Source organism: Pelodiscus sinensis, chromosome 1, assembly GCF_052426305.1.
Source record: "Pelodiscus sinensis isolate ZL-2025 chromosome 1, ASM5242630v1, whole genome shotgun sequence".
Taxonomy (NCBI): Eukaryota; Metazoa; Chordata; order Testudines; family Trionychidae; genus Pelodiscus; species Pelodiscus sinensis.
Window position 1 is genome coordinate 271,334,429 of NC_143052.1, and position 19,789 is coordinate 271,354,217.

The following is a 19,789-nucleotide window of genomic DNA, read 5'->3' on the forward strand; positions in this document are numbered from 1 at the left end:
GAACGCCCTAATCCCCGAGCATGCCAGATAACACAGGTTTTACTGTACATTGTATTGGAGTCATGTGCTTTATTGAGTAGACTTACTCAAATTTTCTTAAAAGTGCAAAGAGGGATACCAAGGACTAGTTGGTACAGTGCTCAGTTATGCTCAGCCCTACTGGGACACAGTTGGGGAAGGGGCCCTAATGTCTTCAGAAATCATTCTAACCTTATCTGGGTCCACTAGGGCCCATCTAGACTATGCAGAAGATTCGAAAGAGGATATGCAAATTTCTGCAGAATTTGCATATCTTTTTCTGATCTCACTTTCGAAAGCAGAGCTGTCGAAAGTGAAAGTAGTCTAGATACGGGGAGTTTTCAGCAATCCTCCCCTTTTTTCGAAAAGCTGCATGAACCTCATTTTTTGAGGAAAAGCAGCTTTTCAAAAAATGGGGGGTTGCCGAAAAACCCTGCGGAATTTGCATATCCTCTTTCGAATCTTCCGCGCAGTCTAGACATAGCTCAAATGCTGACATACCTTAATCATATGGCTATTGCATGGTATCACTGTGAGTAGCACAGAGGAACCAAAACACACTATTCAATTAAGCTTTTTTTTTCTCAGTTGCTTTGCATTGCCGAAGAGCACAAAGCAGCTGGGCTGTATAATTGAATTTCCTGTCTTTAAATTTCTTCTCCTTTTTCCCCTCTACTTTCACCTTATCCAAAATCATGGTATTTTTCCGCCTGCGCGCGCGCGTGTGCACACACGCACACACACACACACACACCTTCTTTTGATATGGTCAAATGGGTAGCTACTGAAAAATTAGGATTAATGGCATTTTTGCTATTAATTTTCATAGCCAAATGTTCTTCTTAATAGAGGCTGGTATATTAAAATGGCCTCCTTCAGAGAAATTTATGGAGGTATGCTTTTTTTTTTTCAAATGGTTGCTGCCATCTCTCGTTCCCAAGGGAACTGAGGCCATAGCAGCCTTCAGTTTCCATTGTGAGTAAAGCAAGGAGTAATTTTAAATAGCAGAGTGTGACCTAAAACATGGGAGATGATAGCCATTTTAAAAGCAGTTCTCAATGGACTTTTTGTAGGAGAACATTTTGTCAGCCCTGATAAAGAGGGACAGGTCTGGGATGCAGTTGAGGCCATGAGACTGTTTATGAGAAAGGGATCTGAGGATGCATCTAGAAAGCATCCTTCTGTCGGAATAAGACTTATTCTGAGTCTGGTTTGAAAGTGCTCATTTCAAAATAAGGCACTATTCTGAAAAATCCCTTAACCCTCATGGAATGAGAGTTACAGGGATGCTGGAATAGAGTGCCTGCTATTTTGGGAAATAGCGGGTGCATTTAAAGATTTGGCTATGCTATTTCAGTATACTTCCGGTATCCCAAAATAGCACAGCAGTCTAGATGTATCCTGGGTGAGCTGAAACAGTCAGCCAGCCAGCACAGCACAGAGAAAATCCAATCAAAACTGTAGACAGTTGTCGGAACAATCAAAATCCTAGTGTCCACAAAGTGGGAGGTGATCTGCACTGTTTTGGTCCAGAGCTATTCCCCATTTTACCTTCTCCTTTCCCAGTACAGCTTTGGATGCTTTTGCCACAAGCAGCTGGAGTTGCTAAAATCCAGCCATTCCTCTCTTCAGACATACAGCCAAAATTCTTATCCATATTTCATTATTTAGTCAAAACTACTGCTATCTGATCATTTACCCACACCTTTGCTTCAACAATACTCTCAGCTTTTACTGCCTATTAATTAATTTTTCTCATAAACACCATGTTTTTCCTCCTCCTGCTGCCCCAGGCATAGGGGAAAAAATCCTTATAAAATCCAAACAAATACTGCCCTATCCTCCTTCAAATCCCAACTTGAGACTCATCTCTGTCATAATGTCTACAAAACTCAGCTTGGTGATCAGGGCCAAATAGATGACAAGCTGTGACTACACTTCTTCTTCTCTTTTCTTCTCCATTCCTTCTTTTTTCTACACTCTGCTTTAAAAAATACTGCACATGAAACTAAGAAAGCTCTGTTAACTCTGCCAGATTCATTTGTTTGGATATTGTGTCTTCATCTTTTGTTTGTTTATCTGTAGACTGTAAGTGCTTCAAGATAGGGATAATCTCTTCGGTGATTGTTCACGTACTGGGACACTAATCCCAATTGTGTGCTACCATTGAGTATTTAATTTAAAACTTATGCTCTTTTGAAAATACCAACTGAATGAGTGGTGAAAGAAGGAATTCATAAGGGGGATTAATGATCAGAGATGGGATATGAAAGAAAGACTACAGAAAACATATTAAAAGAACGTGATATATGCAGAGGACTAGCATGACACTGAAGAGATGGCTCATGGGTTGAAGGAAGCAATCAATCAGTAGACACTACAGGGTCTTTGGTTGGAAGAAATAAGTTATCTAATCAAGCTAGGCTTAAAAATATATATATTTTGTAAACTGGGATAGCCGAGCATGTTCTCATATCATAGAAGAAAATTAACACACATGCTGGAGTATTTTTGTAATGGAAAAAAGGTTTATGGAGTGCTGCTACTTAAAGAAAATTTGAAGAAGAATTAGAAGTGGGTATAATAGGGTGATTACAGCTTCAAAGCTTTGGCTCCTTTCTTCATCAAAAACAGCTGCATTATGAATATTTTCAGGCACGCCCTTAGTACTAGTTAGCTCACAATACAGGTAAGAAACGGCCCCTTTCCTAGAGAATTTAAAATATTTTAAGAAAGTTGAATGTGTTCCGCTGAGGGGAATACACACATCTTGAAAAACAGAGTTTGTGAATTAGCTATCAAATATTTTGTGAGGGAACACACATTGGGCTTTTAGGGTACATCTAGACTACATGCCTCTGTCACCAGAGGCATGTAAATTAGGCTACCAGACATAGGAAAATGAAGCGGCAATTTAAATAATTTAAATTTACATGGCTGCCGCGCTGAATTTGTCGACCACCCAGGTATGCCTCCTGGGATGAGGTTTACCTGGGTGGTCGACAAATATCTTTGATGTCGACATCCGTGCGTCCAGACTATCGCGCTCAGCCGACAGCTGATCAGCTGTTTGTCGGCTCAGCGCGGCAGCCATGTAAATTTAAATGAAGCAGTGATTATTTAAATCGCCGCTTCATTTTCCTATGTCTGGTAGCCTAATCTGCATGCCTCTGACAACAGAGGCATGTAGTCTTGACGTACCCTTAGAGATTTATTGTTCTTGGATATCTGGATTTAAAGCTTACATTCTCTTTGGCAAAGTTTGTAAAGTCCTAATCATCTTTGGATCAATCATGGTATAAAGTTTGGAGGAAGAGTATAAATTGTATTGTTTGAGTTTGGATATAATTTACTGAATTGTTACAGTGGAGCTAAGTTCGGTCATTTGTGCAACTTTATTGAATATATTCAAGTTCTTTGTCCTGATATAAATAACTTGTGTGATGTAGATCCCAATTTTTTTCCCCACTAGTATTGCATCTCAGCTTTCCTATACTCAGATTACAACTGTGGTCAAAGACTAATTACCTCCTTTTTTAAATACTGGAGGACTTACCCAGTGTTGCTCATGTCCTGACTCAATTTTTGTTTTTTGGAAAATGAAATTAAAATGTACATGCTTCGTTTAAATCATTGCTCTGCGGCAGGACTGGACATGAGGGGTTCGGGATGCAGGCTGCCCCGGAGAGAGAAGACTTATCTCAGCCCTCTTTCATCAAAGCAGCTTGGAGCTAGTGAGAAGTGCCTCTCCTTGGCCACTGCAAGCTCCAGCAAGCACAGCTGGAAGAAGGTTGTGTGGACCTGCCCCAGCTGGGGGATGAGTTCTTCTGTCCCAAACCAGAATGAGGAATCCTGCAAACTGTGCACTTTCCCCTCACTACCTGATGAAGGAGAACAGCCAGCAATGTTCCCATATCACTTGGGGTGGGGGAGAGGTTTAGGCACTCCTTTCCTCTACCTTCTCTAAGGGCACCTGAGGAGTGGGAAGCTCAGGAGTATGGAGGCCCCCAGCCAACTCCTTTCACCTGCTTGGTGTTTCTGTGTCTTTTCTGTTTGCTTTGATGAAACACAAGCCCATTTTAGACATATCCCATTCTTTTGGCACCTTGCTTTATGATACAAAGCTGTACACTAAATTTGGTGGTCCTAATACTTACATTTAGGAGGAGTTCTTGAACAGACCAACAAACTTTCAGATATATAGTAGATTTGCATATTCAGGTATTTATAGAATTCAGTATTTTCTTCTTAATCATATATTGGTGAAGAAAGAGGCTCCTTGTTCTATTACCAATGCATTTTATGATTTTAGAAATCTTTTATGATTATAGAAATCTACTGTATATTTGAGAGCGTTTGTCTGAGTATGTCTGTCTGTCTGTCCAAAAGCGCCTCCTAAACGGTAAAAGCTAGAACCACCACATTTAGTAGGTAGTTTCCTCTTATAACTTAAAGCAAGGTAAGGGTTTGGTTGTGCCTGGACAATGGGATGTGTCTGGAATGCAATTGTTTCTCATAAAATGGAAAGTGAGGGTTCTATTAGCAGGGACAGTTATACTGTGTAATGACCACATCAAGGGACCAGAGATGGGGACCAGGACAGCTATAATCCCACTAGGGCAGCAGGAGGCCGGGGGTGGAGAAAGGGACAGCTATCTATTATATATATGAGAGTTTGTATGTCTGTCTGTCTCCCTGCTGGGGGGCATGCAGCCCCCTCCTGGCTTGCCAGCTGCAACTACAATGATTATTGGCAAGTGCTTCTCACCTGGCCCCAAGCTGCTGTGTTGAGGGATGGGGTTGGCCTCTCTCCCCAGAGCAGCCTTCATATTGTACCCCTCAGCCGCAATCACCCCAGGGCAATGATTTAAATGAAGAAAAACAAAACTTACTTGAGTTAAGGATATGAGCAACACCAGGTACATTTTCTAGTAGAAATATAATATGTTAATTCAGAATATTCAGTCAGAATATGAGCTGTCCTCCATGCTAGTGAAAGGTAATAAAAGGGGCATCCCTCGTTCAGGAGCACCATACCTCTGCTACATGTTCACAACTACTATTTCCTACCATTATGCTTGCCTTTCACCCCTGAATATTCCTGTATGTGTAATTATGTTAGTCTGTCTCGGCGCACACGCTATGACTGGTATCTACCAGTTGAAGTTTATTCCCTTTCCCTAGGCAGCAGGGAGACTGGAGATTGACTCTGAGCTGCCATTTCCCTCCAGCACTGATCCAGGGGCAGCACAGCATAATCACAGATTCAGTCTAAAATCTTCATGAAAAGTAAATAATTTTAAATATATAGGATGAAACAATCGGGAAAGTTACTGGTACGGACACAAGCATTAGGAACAGAAAATCATATTCTAGTAAGAAAAGCATAATGCTTATATACCAAATTGAAAATTTTAATTACCGTACTGTTCCTCTAATCCAGGGGTAGCCAACCCAAAGCTTGTGAGCCGCATGAGGCTCTTCAAAGAAAAAATTGTGGCTCCCGCACTTGCAGCTTTTAAAGGAGCAGCGTGGCAAGTGAAAACAAGGGTTCTGTGAAGAGCTGAAACTCCCCCACCCCTCTGAAAGAGAGAACTGGAGTCGCAGCATCCTGTGCAGATCTCAAATGGCCACCTTAAAAGGGCGATGCCTGCTCTGCTCTTAAAAGGGCAAACTGCTCGACCAAAAGCGGCGCTGGGGATTTTTTCCCCTTGGCTCTTTGCGCTTTATCCACCACCATTTTGGCTCTTTGTCTGTAACGGGTTGGCCACTCCTGCTCTAATCTGTCAATCCTCCCTTAGTTTGATATCGATTACTGCAAAAATTTCCAGATATACATATGTGCTTTTTCCTAGTATGTTTTTATTAGCATTTCTTTTACTGTTGTAAAATAAACTGTCAGTGTACACAAGATCTGGTATCTCTTGTTATATCCTGGAAAAACAATTTTCAAACAAGAAATAATAAGTTGTAGGTTCGGGGCATCCATTCACTGATCTCAGATTTGTGCCGATGTTTGTTTGGGAAGGTGAATGTTATAATTTCTGTTTTATTTTTCTGCCTAGAAGAATGGGATTGTTATTTCATGTGTTCAAACTATACGTAAACTCAAATCATTTTTACAAATACAGCTAGCCTTAAAATTGAGATAGGGAGATGATGGTACTTACCTTTTTTGTGTGTGTTAGTAAATGGAATACCAAACACACAGGCAACAAATCTTTCATGAAATACATGGGCTGGAGCCACAGTAACTCATATACTCTTGCCCCTTGAGCTTGTGCAAAACAGCTGTACTAAATTGTGCTATTTTCTGCTGCATATGCAAAATAAAATCTAATTTTTTTTAAGAAGAAAAGAGCTAAAAGTTAAAAGTAAAAACTGAATTTTACTTCATGTCAGCACTAGAGTTAAGGCTAAAATTCCATGTTAAAATTTCCGTGCCTTTTACATTTCACAAGTCTAGAGCCTTGTGGTAATAGATACTAAAGATGCCAAAAATTTTTTTAAAAAGTATGAAAATATTTCCTTGGTTTTGTGGGTTGTTAGATAGCTCAAGCTACTTTGACTCAGTGGAGTAAATTCATCCTTGTGTAACTTCCGTGAATTTAAACATGGAGCTAAAATATGACTGCATCTGGCCCAGTGTTTTTAAAGGCATAATTCTTGCCCTTTGCAATTTTGACAGCTTTATTATTAAAGTCTCTTTCTTACAGAAGTGAGAGTTGACATGCCAAACTCCTCTTCTGTCTTTATTTATAAAGACTAAATATTAATTCAATTTTCAATCCATAATTGTTTATTTGAATCTTTATAATTCTACACATCATTTTGTAATACTGATCAGTTAAAAAGTTCATATTATGCATGTTAAGTGATACATAATATGTATAACTATTACTGCGTTGAATTATATTTTCTTGCATAAATGAAAGGAAAAAATAATTCCAATAAAAACATTTAAATTGCCTTTAAAAATGCAACTTATTTTATTTTTGTAATTGTGATTATCAGAGGTAAATTTTCTACATTCTCTCTAGTTCTATTTAACAGTAGCTTGCTAAAGAAAAATGCCATCATATAATTCTAAATTGTAAATGTAAATGTATAGATTATAAAAAGATCTCAAAACTCAATTAAATTAATTATACCACCCTTTGTTTTTATAATAAACTATTAACACTGTTGTCGGTCCCACAAATACTTAATTATCAGTTTTTTACAATACATATTTAAATCCTAAAACATTTCATTTTTAAACTGTAAAAATTAATGTGAGGCCTTTGAAAAAAGTTTCAACATTAATTAACATTCTCATCTAAAACATGTTTAGGAGAGTGTATTTTAGCAGTGAAATACAAAATATTTAGCAGAGTATATACATATCATTTGAAATACTTGTTTTGCTTGTTTTTATCTTTGCTGATTTTTCCATTGAATCTATGCTGCTTCTGTGCCACTGTTTTCCACTATAGAAACTCCATCCCGCTGCCTTGCTTCTCGTGAGCGCATTTACAAAAGTAGTGATGTAGCTGGGCCTGCCTCTGCTATTTCATCTCTCTCTCACAAACTAAAGGGTGGGTATGCATGCAAACACAGACAGGTTACTCAAATTTTACATTGGAAAATGGTTTTTCCTTCCATTCATTTTCCTTCCATTCACTTGATAAAACAGTTTCAACATTAATGTTAAAGTTTGATATATGTTTTTCATCATATAACAACTCAGTGTTACTAGTTAAATTGTAATGGTTTCATGACCTCTGCTGAAGACAGAGTGTTATTTTACGCCAGTTAAGATACTATAAAGCAGACTACAATCATACATGTCTGAATATTTAGACAACAAATTAGCAACATTTGTGAAGAGAGGACAAGATTCACCTTCATGTTACTTTATTTTCATTAGTTTATAGACTAACATTTAATATAGTATAAATTATATATTCCATTTTTGTGTTGATTGAGTTCAAAATACTAAGACATTATTTGTATGGCTAATTGTTTTATGACAAGTGTTGCAGCCATTGAAGTCAGCACATGAGCAAGGGAGCTGCTGTCTAAGAAAAAGAAAGGAAAGAGGTGTTCTAGATTTACTTATTTATGATTACTGAGTAGTTTGCCAGTACTTTTTATAAATGCCATCCTGTAAAATAAACTAACTACATCCATTCATAGAAAACAGCATGGACACAAATTACTTTCTTCTTGTGAGCTTCATTATTTGGCTTTGTATGCTTTTATTTTACATACATTTATACAAAGTCATTCATAATTCTATCAGATAATGGATTGTTAATGAACTGGTGTAAGAACAACAGATTACTGTCAGCATAAAAACGATGAATTAGTAGACAAGAGTTATCACATGAATTAATTCTTAACTTACCTTAATATGGCAACCTCCAGCTTTTGAGCCTGACTCTTTTGTAGCATGTCTGGAACATGCCCTTTCTAGTTGTGTAGTTTCAATTACATTCTATATACACTTTATCTCTTAACCAATTAAGAAAAATAAACAAGTAGCTAAGAGGTCATAGTTGTAGTCAGTCTAACATATGTAAAGATAATAAATAATAATTCTGTTGTGACTCTGATAATCTTAGCTCTGGTAAACTTAGCTAATAATGATTTGTATTCAAGCTTCCAAGTAAACAAATTATTTTGCCTTATTGGTGATCAGTGGAGGTTGTGAACTGTCATTCTTGGTACGGTACAGTCGTGCTTTGGATCACTAGATTATTTCACAAGCAAGGCATTTTCTGTGTGTTTTAGATGCATGCATAAATATGTGTGTATATATATATATTTGTGTGCCCATTGCAAAGTAGTTTTAACTAATTAGTGGTTGTATTATAATTAAAAAAAAACTTTTTTTCAGCTCTGTTGGCACTTTGGGATGTTAACAGAAGCACCTGGTTGAAATCTGTCTTTGTGTTCGATTGTATTGTAATGGTTACCAGTTACAAAATGTAATAACAATTTCCATTATAAATGTACCATACAGGTGACAGAATGAATTTCACAGCAGCTGCTAGACCAGTTTCTCCAGCAGGAAAATCAGACCTATCAAAACACAGGGCTGAGAGCAGGTCACCCAAACCTGATGGGCGTATTATCAGAACAGTTGCTGACCAGAAAAAACCAAGAGGCACAGAAGGCTTATCTGCCAGTGAATCTCTTATGTTGAAATCAGATGCTGCAAAGTTGAGGTCAGATTCTCATAGCAGATCATTATCTCCAAACCATAACACTTTGCAGACACTAAAATCTGATGGAAGGACAACTTCTGGTCTAAGAGCTGAATCTCCAGGACCTGGAACACGGTCTTCTTCACCAAAGCCAAAGACACTCACAGCAGGAAGATGTAGCACATCTGGTACTACTTCTCCACGCTCATCATCCCCGCATGATAAAACTCTACCTCAAAAAGCCTCAGTCCCTGTAAAAACAAAGCTTGATCCTCCTCGGGAACGGTCCAAATCAGACTCTTACACACTTGATCCAGACACACTTCGCAAGAAGAAAGTACCACTGACAGAGCCATTAAGGGGACGATCCACTTCACCCAAACCAAAAATTCTATCAAAAGATGCAAAACCTGTGACTGAAACTGAAAACAGGGCTCCTTCTCCTCATGTTGTACAAGAAAACCTTCATAGTGAAGTTGTTGAAGTTTGCACTTCAAGTACATTAAAAACTAATAGTATTACAGATAGCACATGTGAAGATAACACAGAATTCAAGATTGTGGATGATAGTTCTAATAAAATTCATTTTAGCATAGGAAAAGCACCACTGAAAGATGAGCAAGATATGAGAGCGTCTCCAAAAGTAAGCCGTAAGTGTGCCAATAGGCACATAAGGCCCAAAAAGGAAAAATCTGGCTTGCTTTTCAAAGGAGATGGATCCAAATCTATAGAACCAGCCAAGCAAGCAATGTCACCATCTGTTGCAGAATGTTCCAGAGCTGTCTTTGCTTCTTTCCTATGGCATGAAGGAATAGTCCATGATGCTATGGCTTGTTCATCTTTTTTGAAGTTTAATCCAGAGCTTTCCAAAGAGCATGCACCAATAAGAAGCAGTCTTAATCAACAACCGATAGAGGAAAAAGAAACTAAATTGAAAAATAGACACTCATTGGAAATATCATCTGCTCTTAATATGTTTAACATTGCGCCCCATGGTCCAGACATATCTAAAATGGGCAGCATCAACAAAAACAAGGTCCTGTCTATGCTTAAAGAACCACCTCTTCATGAGAAGTGTGAAGATGGAAAAACTGAAATTATCTCTTTTGAAACATCCAGTCATTATACTATGAAATCAAAGTCTCCTCTTCCCTTAACACTGCAGCATTTGGTAGCTTTTTGGGAAGATATTTCTTTAGCAACCATTAAAGCAGCATCGCAGAATATGATTTTCCCAAGCCCAGGTTCCTGTGCAGTATTAAAGAAGAAAGAAAGTGACAAAGATAACAAGAAAACCAAAAAGGAAAAGAAGAAAAAAGAAAAAGCTGAGGCTAGGCCAAGAGGAAATCTTTTTGGTGAGATGGCCCAACTTGCAGTGGGAGGGCCTGAGAAAGATACCATCTGTGAGCTATGTGGAGAATCGCATCCATATCCTGTGACTTACCACATGAGACAAGCTCATCCAGGTAAGACTATTTTTCCTCACTTAAAGTTTATTTTTACATAGTTTGTATTTTGACAGTTGTGAAAGTGAGTCACGTCTTTTTAGCTATACTGGAAATTGTGTTAATTAAAACAGTACATTGAAAACCTTGATTCAGTAAGTGATTAAGTACATGTCTAGCACTCATGTTTAAAATTAGTCATATTTAAATGCCTTGCTGAATTTACAGTGCCTATTTGGAAACACAGTTTTTAATCTAAAATATTAGTTTGTGATTCTGTGGAGGAAATAAGATATCAAATTTAAATATAAATCTATCTATAATAGGAGCTCTAGATTGTCAAATATTTCCATTATAATCCCATGCTTTCAGTCATTGATAACCTTCTGAAACTTTAATTGTTCCCAGACCTCTTCTGTGGAGAATATTGAAGATTTTTGGCAACTCAAAGCAAAAGCTATTCAGTCTTTTACGAATAGAAGACAAGTGTGGGGAGGAGTTTACTTTTGCTACTATTTTGTTGTTGTTGTTATTTATAAAGCAGCACTTGTTCTGAAATAGGATGAGGCTGAGGGATGGGTAGGAAATTGAAATCTGACAGAGAAATAGTCCTCTATGTGAAGTATCGTGGAGTGCTCTGATGAAACTTTTCATTGGATCAGGTTAGAGGCGACGTAAGTGACATATTTACACAAGTATGCTACTTCAGGGAAAGACCTCTATAAAAAGTAGTATGGACATGGATGTTTTATATAAGGATCTTCTTGTCAAGTGAAAAACTGGCCATAGACAAACAACCATTCACTACAGAAAGTCAACAAAAGAAAAACTGGCTTTTTACTAATTTACTTCAGTTACAAGTTTTATAGTTGCTATAATATATACATAATTTTCACACAGAAAAGTAATTTTAATGTTGAAAATGCCCTTTTTAATTTTGGAAATTTCCTAATTTTTAAGAGCTTAATTTTTCAAAAACTCCCCCTCATTAGCTTTCAAAACATAGCTTTTAAGGAATTTAGAGAAAACAAAACTGGAAAGAAAAGCTATTTACAGAAAGCAAAAAGAAGTATGCTTTCCTAAAAATAAAGCTATTGTTTACGGATCTTGTTTTCATTATTTCAAGGTTGTGGCCGGTATGCAGGAGGTCAAGGTTATAATAGCATTGGACACTTCTGTGGAGGATGGGCTGGTAATTGTGGTGATGGTGGCATAGGAGGAAGCACTTGGTATCTGGTTTGTGATCGATGCAGAGAAAAATACCTCCGTGAAAAGCAAGCGGCAGCAAGAGAGAAGGTACGTTTATCTGTTTCTCTGGAGTTAGTATTAATAGCTCATGTATATCCTGATATTTCAGGCTACTCCAATAACATGAAATGTTCTCTTATATTAAAAGTAGTTTTAATATGATTTTAAAAAAATTAACCCTTCTGATTTTGTACTTCAGGTCTAATTTATGAGGGTAAGCAGGAGAAGTCATTGCTGATTTGTTGTTAATCCAAACTATTTTAGTGTTTTTCCTTATTTTCAAATTCAATTTTGTAAATATCTTTGAATAAATCCTTATTTGACAAATAGTATGCTGTCATTGTACATTTGGTTCAATGCCAGTTTAATCAGATTGCATTTTATGACCAATAGGATTGCTAGTTTATCTTTTAAATGTTTGTTGTTCTCTTAGAAATGTTTAACATGTTTTTTTATATATTGAGTTCGTAAATAATTTACAAAATAAAAATGTATGCTTGGATAATATATAATAAACACCACTTGTCCTAACTTTAAAAAAATAATTGATTCTTAGAACTATGAAGATAGTTTTTAAACTCATAAATGTATACTTTCTTTGGTCTTCATGGCTTCTGGACACTTGTGTATAATTCCATCCTGTCATCAGATGGGTTTAGTATATTCCAGTGTCCTCTCTCCACATAAGGCCATGCATCTATCAGAAATGTTAGTCCAGGAATGGGAAAACTGTTTCTCTTTTAGCTGATTGGCATGAATGAGAGTGAGAACATGTTCCAGATTTCTTTTGTTCTTGCAAACAGGTGCATACCCTTCTTTCTAGATTTACCGCAGCATTCATATGAGACACCAACAAACCCAGAGTCTGTTGGTTCCAGTCACATTGTTCCATACTTGTGAAGATAGCCAGCTTTCACAAAAGATCTGTCACCCAGCACAAGGCGAGCAGTTATATCAAAGTGCTAATGCAGTCCTCTTCAACAGGGTTCTCTTTACTACCAGAATCAAGAACCATAAAGTGAAAATGAACAAGCTAGGGTGGGGAGATGCAATTTTCCCTTGCCATCTTTCAACTACTAACAGTTCTGCTTTATCTTATTCTTCCCCAATGTAAGTCCTTTAGAGAAAACTGTTGTGCTTTGCCTTAGTTCTTCCCACCAGCTATTGCAATCCCTGAAAGAGCTGAAAGGTTACAAGAGATTCATAGAGCCAGCTATTGTGCGAGAGAAATTTTGTCCAGTTGTGAAGCTCAAGGAATTTAACAATATAGCCTTTCAAGGAATTCAGAGAGAGGACAAAACCAAACTAAGAAAAACAAAATGAGTTTCCTTTTCCCCTTCATGCAATTTCTATCTAAGGATTAGTCTTATACTGAGACCCATTGCAAAGTATTCTATAGCAAAATGTCTCTAAGATTTAAAGAAAAAATCCTGCATATATGGGAGAGATCCTCAGAACTAATACCAAAGGAAAGAGCCAGGAACATGATCTCCAAGAGTAAGTTTTTCAACTGCTCATAGTCTGTCATCTTGAAATTTAACAGAACTTAAGTCTGAAGTGCATGAGTCACTTCTGAAGATATGAGTCAGGCTTCTAAGTCACGTGGACATTTTTAAAAATAAAATCTCACCTTAAACTTTTCCCTTTTATTTATCCCCTCCATTTCTAGCACAGAAATATTTCCCATACTTTTTTGAAGCATAATATTGTATTTTCACCACTTTTGTCTTGTATATCATTCCATATGGGGGAAAACAGGGCCAGAAAGGGGCCAGGCTCCAACTCCATCAAGCATTGCCCAATACTCCTCATGCACATCAAGACCAACTCAGGTATGGGGGGAGGGAGAGAGAGAGAGGGTTCATAGATTTTTAAGACCACACGACACTTTTGTGATCTAGTTTGATCTCCTGCATAACACAAGCCGTAGGACTGCCATTAATTAATTCAGGTCCAATAGTAATGGTTGAACTAGACCATATCTTTTAGAAAAACATCCAATCTTGATTTTAAAAATTTTCAGTGATGGAAAATCCAGTGATTAATTGTCCTCACTATAAAAATGTACATTTTTTTTCTCATCTGAATTTGAAACTTGCTCTTCAAGAGAGACCCCCTTAAAAGGATTCTGCTCTGTTAGGGTAAGAAGTGGTTAATGAGTCCCTCAGGCATTAGTGCTTCCCCCAAAGAATCAACTTCAGCATCCAGGATAAGGGAAAAGAATAGAAGACAGCCTGAGCCTTATTTCTGACCCAGTCAAGGACTGCTTATTCCTGGCCTTGTCTCAGAGACACTTGGTACTTGCCCTGAGTGCCAGTGCCACCAGGAAAAGATCTTGGGAGGACAAGAACCATGGGTGTGATTTCGGCTCAAGCCTGTCTGTGGTCTATGTTTCCACTCCCTCCTCTTCAGATTTCTCTCTCAGGAGGTAAGAATATCTTTAACAGCAGAAGGCTTCTCCGTGAAAAGATTATCCCTCCATCAGGGAACAGAAATCCATGTAACACAGAGAGGCTGTGTCTATATTGGCACCCCTTTCCGGAAAAGGGATGCTAATGAGACACTTCGGAATTGCAAATTCCGCGGGGGATTTAAATATCCCCCGCGGCATTTGCATGAATATGGCTGCCACTTTTTTCCGGCTCGGGGTTTTGCCGGAGAAAAGTGCCAGTCTAGACGGGATCTTGCGGAAAATAAGCCCTTTTCCGGAAGATCCCTTATTCCTTGAAAGTAGGAATAAGGGATTTTCCGGAAAAGGGCTTATTTTCCGCAAGATCCCGTCTAGACTGGCGCTTTTCTCCGGCAAAACCCCGAGCCGGAAAAAAGCGGCAGCCATGTTCATGCAAATGCCGCGGGGGATATTTAAATCCCCCGCGGAATTTGCAATTCCGAAGTGTCTCATTAGCATCCCTTTTCTGGAAAGGGGTGCCAGTGTAGACACAGCCAGACTGTTTAGGCAGCAGGAACTCAGAATCTTGCATGCGCCTCCCTTCCCATACCCACCACACCCAAACCAACTTTGGGATAGAAAAGGAGCTGCTCCAGTTCCTCTACTTGCTCCCTAAAGGCACATCTGTACAGCAAGGCTATAAAGCCTATGTCAATTGCATAGCTTAAGTCAAAATAGCTTATTTTGGCTTTTGTCTACACATCAGGAAGTCTGAGTTAGAGAACACTCTTCCTCCAACTTCTCTTACTCCTCCTAAAATGAAGGTTATAAGAGTCAAAGTAAAAAAAAAAAGTCCTCCCGCTCAACATTATGTCAAAATAACTTTTTGCTGTGTAGAAGCAAACTGTGTTATTTCAGAAGGTCAGTTATTCCAAAGTAACTCTGTGGTGCAGACATAGCCTTAGAGTACAGCACTATAACTCCTTCCTATTGTGTTTCTGGAACCTGGGGGTACTGTATAGACTGCTTTACAGACTTTGAAAGTAAGGAGATAGATCAGTGATACTCAGATCTCAAGTATCAGAGGGGTAGCCGTGTTAGTCTGAATCTGCAAAAGCGACGAGGAGCCATGTGGCACCTTATAGACTAACTGAAGTTAGTCTTCAGTTAGTCTATAAGGTGCCACAGGACTCAGACCTCAGTTGTTCAGTAACCAAATTATCACTCAGTATTACTCAAAAGAGTAACAGTAGCACGAAAGTACTGCTTCATTTACAGTAGCATTATATATTCACATTTAAACAATATGAAATGGTTTGAAATTGACAAAGTTATAAGCAACTGAAAACAGTTTTATAATGGTAGTGCTGGTGTTGCTAACAGCTTCGTCTGTAATTGAGGCCACTCTGACTTCTGCAGCTGCAGGGGCTAATGCCATTTGCTCAGACAGCCCCGGGAAGTGCCTGGGCACTGCCGGAGATGTATCAGTCCTGTGGATGCCCAGAGCAGTAACTCCAGGGAGCATCTACCATCAGTGGTCCTGGGAAGTGGGCAGAGCAGAAACGTTGGGGCTTACCTGCACATCAGCTCTTGGGACAGTGCCAGGGACTGCCTGAGGAGCACTAGTCTCACAGATGGCCCCAAAAGCTGTTGGGAGCTTGGAGGAACAGGCTGCCAGGGACTGTCAGCTCTCATCACTGGAGCAGGGGCACCCCAGAGCAGCTGGGCTATAGGAGCAGAGATTTTAGTCATCATGGTTATTTATGGTAAAAGTTATGGAGGTGTAAATTTTTTTATTATGTGTAATCTGTCCTTGATTTTTTTACCTAAAAATATTCATGACTAAATCTTAGCCTTACCTATAATAAAATAAAGATTTAAAATGTAACATGTTTCTATCTAGGTTAAACAATACAGGAGAAAGCCAATGCAAGTTAAGACTCCTCGTGCCTTGCCAACCATGGAAGCTCATCAAGTGATTAAAGCCAATGCTCTGTTCTTGCTGTCCCTGAGTAGTGCTGCTGAGCCCAGTATTTTGTGCTATCATCCTGCAAAACCATTCCAGTCTCAGCTTCCCAGTGTTAAAGAAGGAATTTCCGAGGACTTTCCCATTAAAATGCCATGTCTGTATTTGCAGACTTTAGCAAGGTAATGAAAGTTACTCATGAGTTCATAAATCCATTTAATGTTTGATTAAAAATAAAAATGTGTATTTTAGAAACTAAACTAAACAGTATATATAAAATGTGTCGCTTTCTGGAAGCATTACCATGCTGCTTGCATGCTCATGGTTCTTTATTATCTTGGCTTTCTCATCTTCCATCATTTTGTCATGTCTATTTAGATTGATGTTGCTCCTGGGATTAGAGCTACTGAATTTGGGAGCCGCCCTAATACATTTTTAGATGCTTCATGAATAATTCTTAAAACTGAAATTTCAGTGATTTAAAAACTTGGTAGCAGAATTCCATAGTAAGACTCACATTTATGACTTGACTTTAGTTTACATAATCCCCTCTTACTGCCTCCTCTCAATTAAGAGAATTTAAACACGTGCCCTTTTGTATTTCCCTGTATATTTTAATTTTGTACTTTATGTTCATGAGTCCTAAAATGGGTCATGATGAAAGAAGAACATTTGGTGTTCCAATAAGCAGCAACAGCTTGAGAAGCCATTCTGTTTACAAAACATTAGCAAATGATAAAACCCTTCCACATCAAGGTAGGCTATTCTTTAACTTGCTATTTCGGCATCATATTAACATTCACATTGAGGTAGTTCCTAAAGGCCACACCCAGGTTAGTCTCAAATGTTGTTTGACCGTTGGCTTTTTGTTCTGAGTTTGTACAATGCCTAGCATGTTGAGGTTCTGGTCCAATAGGATTCCTAAGCTCTATAATAGTACATATCCCCTCCTTTAGTTTAAATATCTGCTTTAATGCAGGCATCATCATGAAAACTTTGCTGGATATCAGGATGACAACCTCTTCCAAGATGAGATGAGATATCTGCGTTCAACTTCAGTACCTGCACCATACATATCAGTCACTCCTGATGCAAGTCCTAATGTCTTTGAGGAACCAGAGAGTAACATGAAATCCATGCCACCAAGGTATGCAGGGTAGTTCTTGATAACTGTTAGTTAACATACTAGTGTCCGAGCTCCCCATAGACAAAGGCTGTTCCACCTGTGTCCACAGCAAGCTCAGGCCCACTTCGGACAATAGTTTTTCCCCAGCAGCAGCCCCTGTCAATGGGGATGTCCTAGCTGCCTCTGTCCACAGGGAGTCCTCTCTGTCTGTGAGGGGCTCAGATCCCTTGTGGACAGGAGCTGCTGCCATGAAGCAGCCTCTGCCCACACTGAGCCCAGGCTTGCTGCAGACAGAGGCTGTTTAACAGCAGCCCCCACACCCACCCCACGCTACTGCCTCTGACAGAGGCAGCAGGGGGAGAGAAAGGGCAGGCAGCACCATAGAGCCACCGCTGGGAGGAACCAGCTTTTAAGCCAGCTCTACCTGGCACTGACTCCTGCTTTCTCCCCACCCCTTGCGGCCTCTGACACAGAGGCAGTGGGCGGAGGAATGCGAGTAGTTGACAAGTTTAACCGATAAGCCTAGACTTATCGGTTAATCATATAGTTAACTACTTGTTGACATCCCTAGTTACATCACAATTATATATTTTAAGAAATGCAAGATACACATATTAGCATGTATATGTTGAATGAATTTGTGAGAATTTCTCTTTGGCCATTTTATATGAACAGGCAGGTCCCTGAGTTCATATATTATTAAGTTTTGCATAAGGTAAATTTTTATACATCAGTAGTGCCTTTAACCAAATATATGCTTTCTAGTCTGCTTCATTTCCGGTCTTTAAAACTTAGTTTTTTAATGACAATACTGTAGTTGTGAACTTTGTCTGAGTTATGTCAAATTGAAGCTTCAAAAAATGTTTCCTTGACTTCACTAATTGCTTTTCTTTGCAGTTTGGAGACCAGTCCAATAACAGATACAGACCTGGCAAAGCGTACAGTCTTTCAAAGATCATACTCAGTTGTTGCATCAGAATATGACAAACAGCACTCTATTTTACCTGCACGAGTTAAGGCCATCCCCAGAAGAAGAGTCAACAGTGGGGATGCAGGTAAAAATAGACATCTTAAAGCAGAACAAATATTCACACTTTTCTAAAATGTCTATTTTTAGGTTAAAAATTAAATGAAGTTTAAGGAGTCATAGGAGTACAGTTCCTTAGTAAAAGACCTAGAAAAAATAGCATTTGTTATAAATATGTATAATTAATAAAGCAGGCCAGATTTCTTTTGGCAAATAGTGTATTCAAATCCCTTTTTCACATGAGGCAAAGGGGGGGGAATTGAATCTGGGTCTCCCACTTCTTCCTAACTGTTGAGCTAAGGAAAGTCTCTTCATTCTCTGTCTCTGGTCATTTTGTCCTCCTTTTCTTTAGTCCAGTGCCCAGCAATGAAATGAAAATGTCTGGATCACATCAAAATTAAATGTTTTGGTTTGAGCCAGTCATTTTATTTTTCTGACTTTTTTGATTCACAGAAAAGCTTACAAAACATTTGTTTTGTTTATCGTCTGCAATTTTTTATTTTTTTTATATATATATATATATATATATATATATATATATATATATATATATATATATATGTATAGGAAGTGACAGGGAACCAAAAAATCTATTTATTGAGTTCTAAATACTAATAGCTTATCAAGCATTAACCATGAATAAGTATGGTATGCAAAAGCATTAAGAATGGCTCAAGAAGTAATTCAGATCTGAAATGAATTCCTGGGAATTTTCTGTTTTGTTTTAAAAACTCAGGAAGCGTTCTTGCAACTTTTAGTGTCTGCTTACCCTGAAGTGAAGCATGATTTTTTCACTTTAGGTATTGTGTTTTATTGTTGTACAATGAAGAAATGGTCCATACTAAAGTTGTTATTTTATTAATACTATCAAATTAGTACTTTGATTTTTGTAGCTGCAGTGAAAAGAGTTGCATAAAGAATCTAATATGTATATATTTTTATATTTTTAAATAGAAGTGGGATCCTCTCTCCTGAGACATCCATCTCCTGAACTTTCTCGGTTAATCTCCGCCCACAGCTCTCTTTCCAAAGGAGAGAGAAATTTTCAGTGGCCAGTTTTGGCATTTGTAATCCAGCACCATGATCTTGAAGGACTTGAAATAGCAATGAAACAAGCCTTACGGAAATCTGCTTGCCGAGTCTTTGCAATGGAGGTATTAATTAATCTGACTGCAATAAAAATAACACATCAGTTGCTTGTCCTCCCTTCAGAGACGTTTGGAAACAGTTTTTATATTAAATTTAATACTAATACATACAAGTTAATGCTCTTTCACTAATCACAGATTGAGACTTCCAGCAAGGTTTAAAACAAGTCTGAGTAGTCCTAATAATGTGTGCAAAATCTGTAAATATGGTAATTTGCATGGTCAACAGTG

The 19,789-nt window shown here is 38.3% G+C and overlaps 1 protein-coding gene across 19 annotated transcripts in view; it reads left to right on the plus strand.

Annotated features, from left to right (window-relative positions):
• Nucleotides 1-19,789, plus strand: part of MYCBP2 (MYC binding protein 2) — a 376,578-nt gene that overhangs the window by 294,581 nt on the left and 62,208 nt on the right. For 12 of the 19 annotated variants that reach the window (XM_075918843.2, XM_075918845.2, XM_075918849.2 and 9 more), the window contains 7 exons: nucleotides 7,494-7,595; nucleotides 9,026-10,675; nucleotides 11,781-11,950; nucleotides 16,195-16,439; nucleotides 17,237-17,404; nucleotides 18,281-18,438; nucleotides 19,365-19,564. In XM_075918843.2, the coding sequence (XP_075774958.2) occupies nucleotides 7,494-7,595; nucleotides 9,026-10,675; nucleotides 11,781-11,950; nucleotides 16,195-16,439; nucleotides 17,237-17,404; nucleotides 18,281-18,438; nucleotides 19,365-19,564 (2,693 nt within the window). The remainder of the gene's footprint in view (nucleotides 1-7,493; nucleotides 7,596-9,025; nucleotides 10,676-11,780; nucleotides 11,951-16,194; nucleotides 16,440-17,236; nucleotides 17,405-18,280; nucleotides 18,439-19,364; nucleotides 19,565-19,789) is intronic. The other 7 variants (XM_075918847.2, XM_075918858.2, XM_075918859.2 and 4 more) reach the window with 1 other exon arrangement.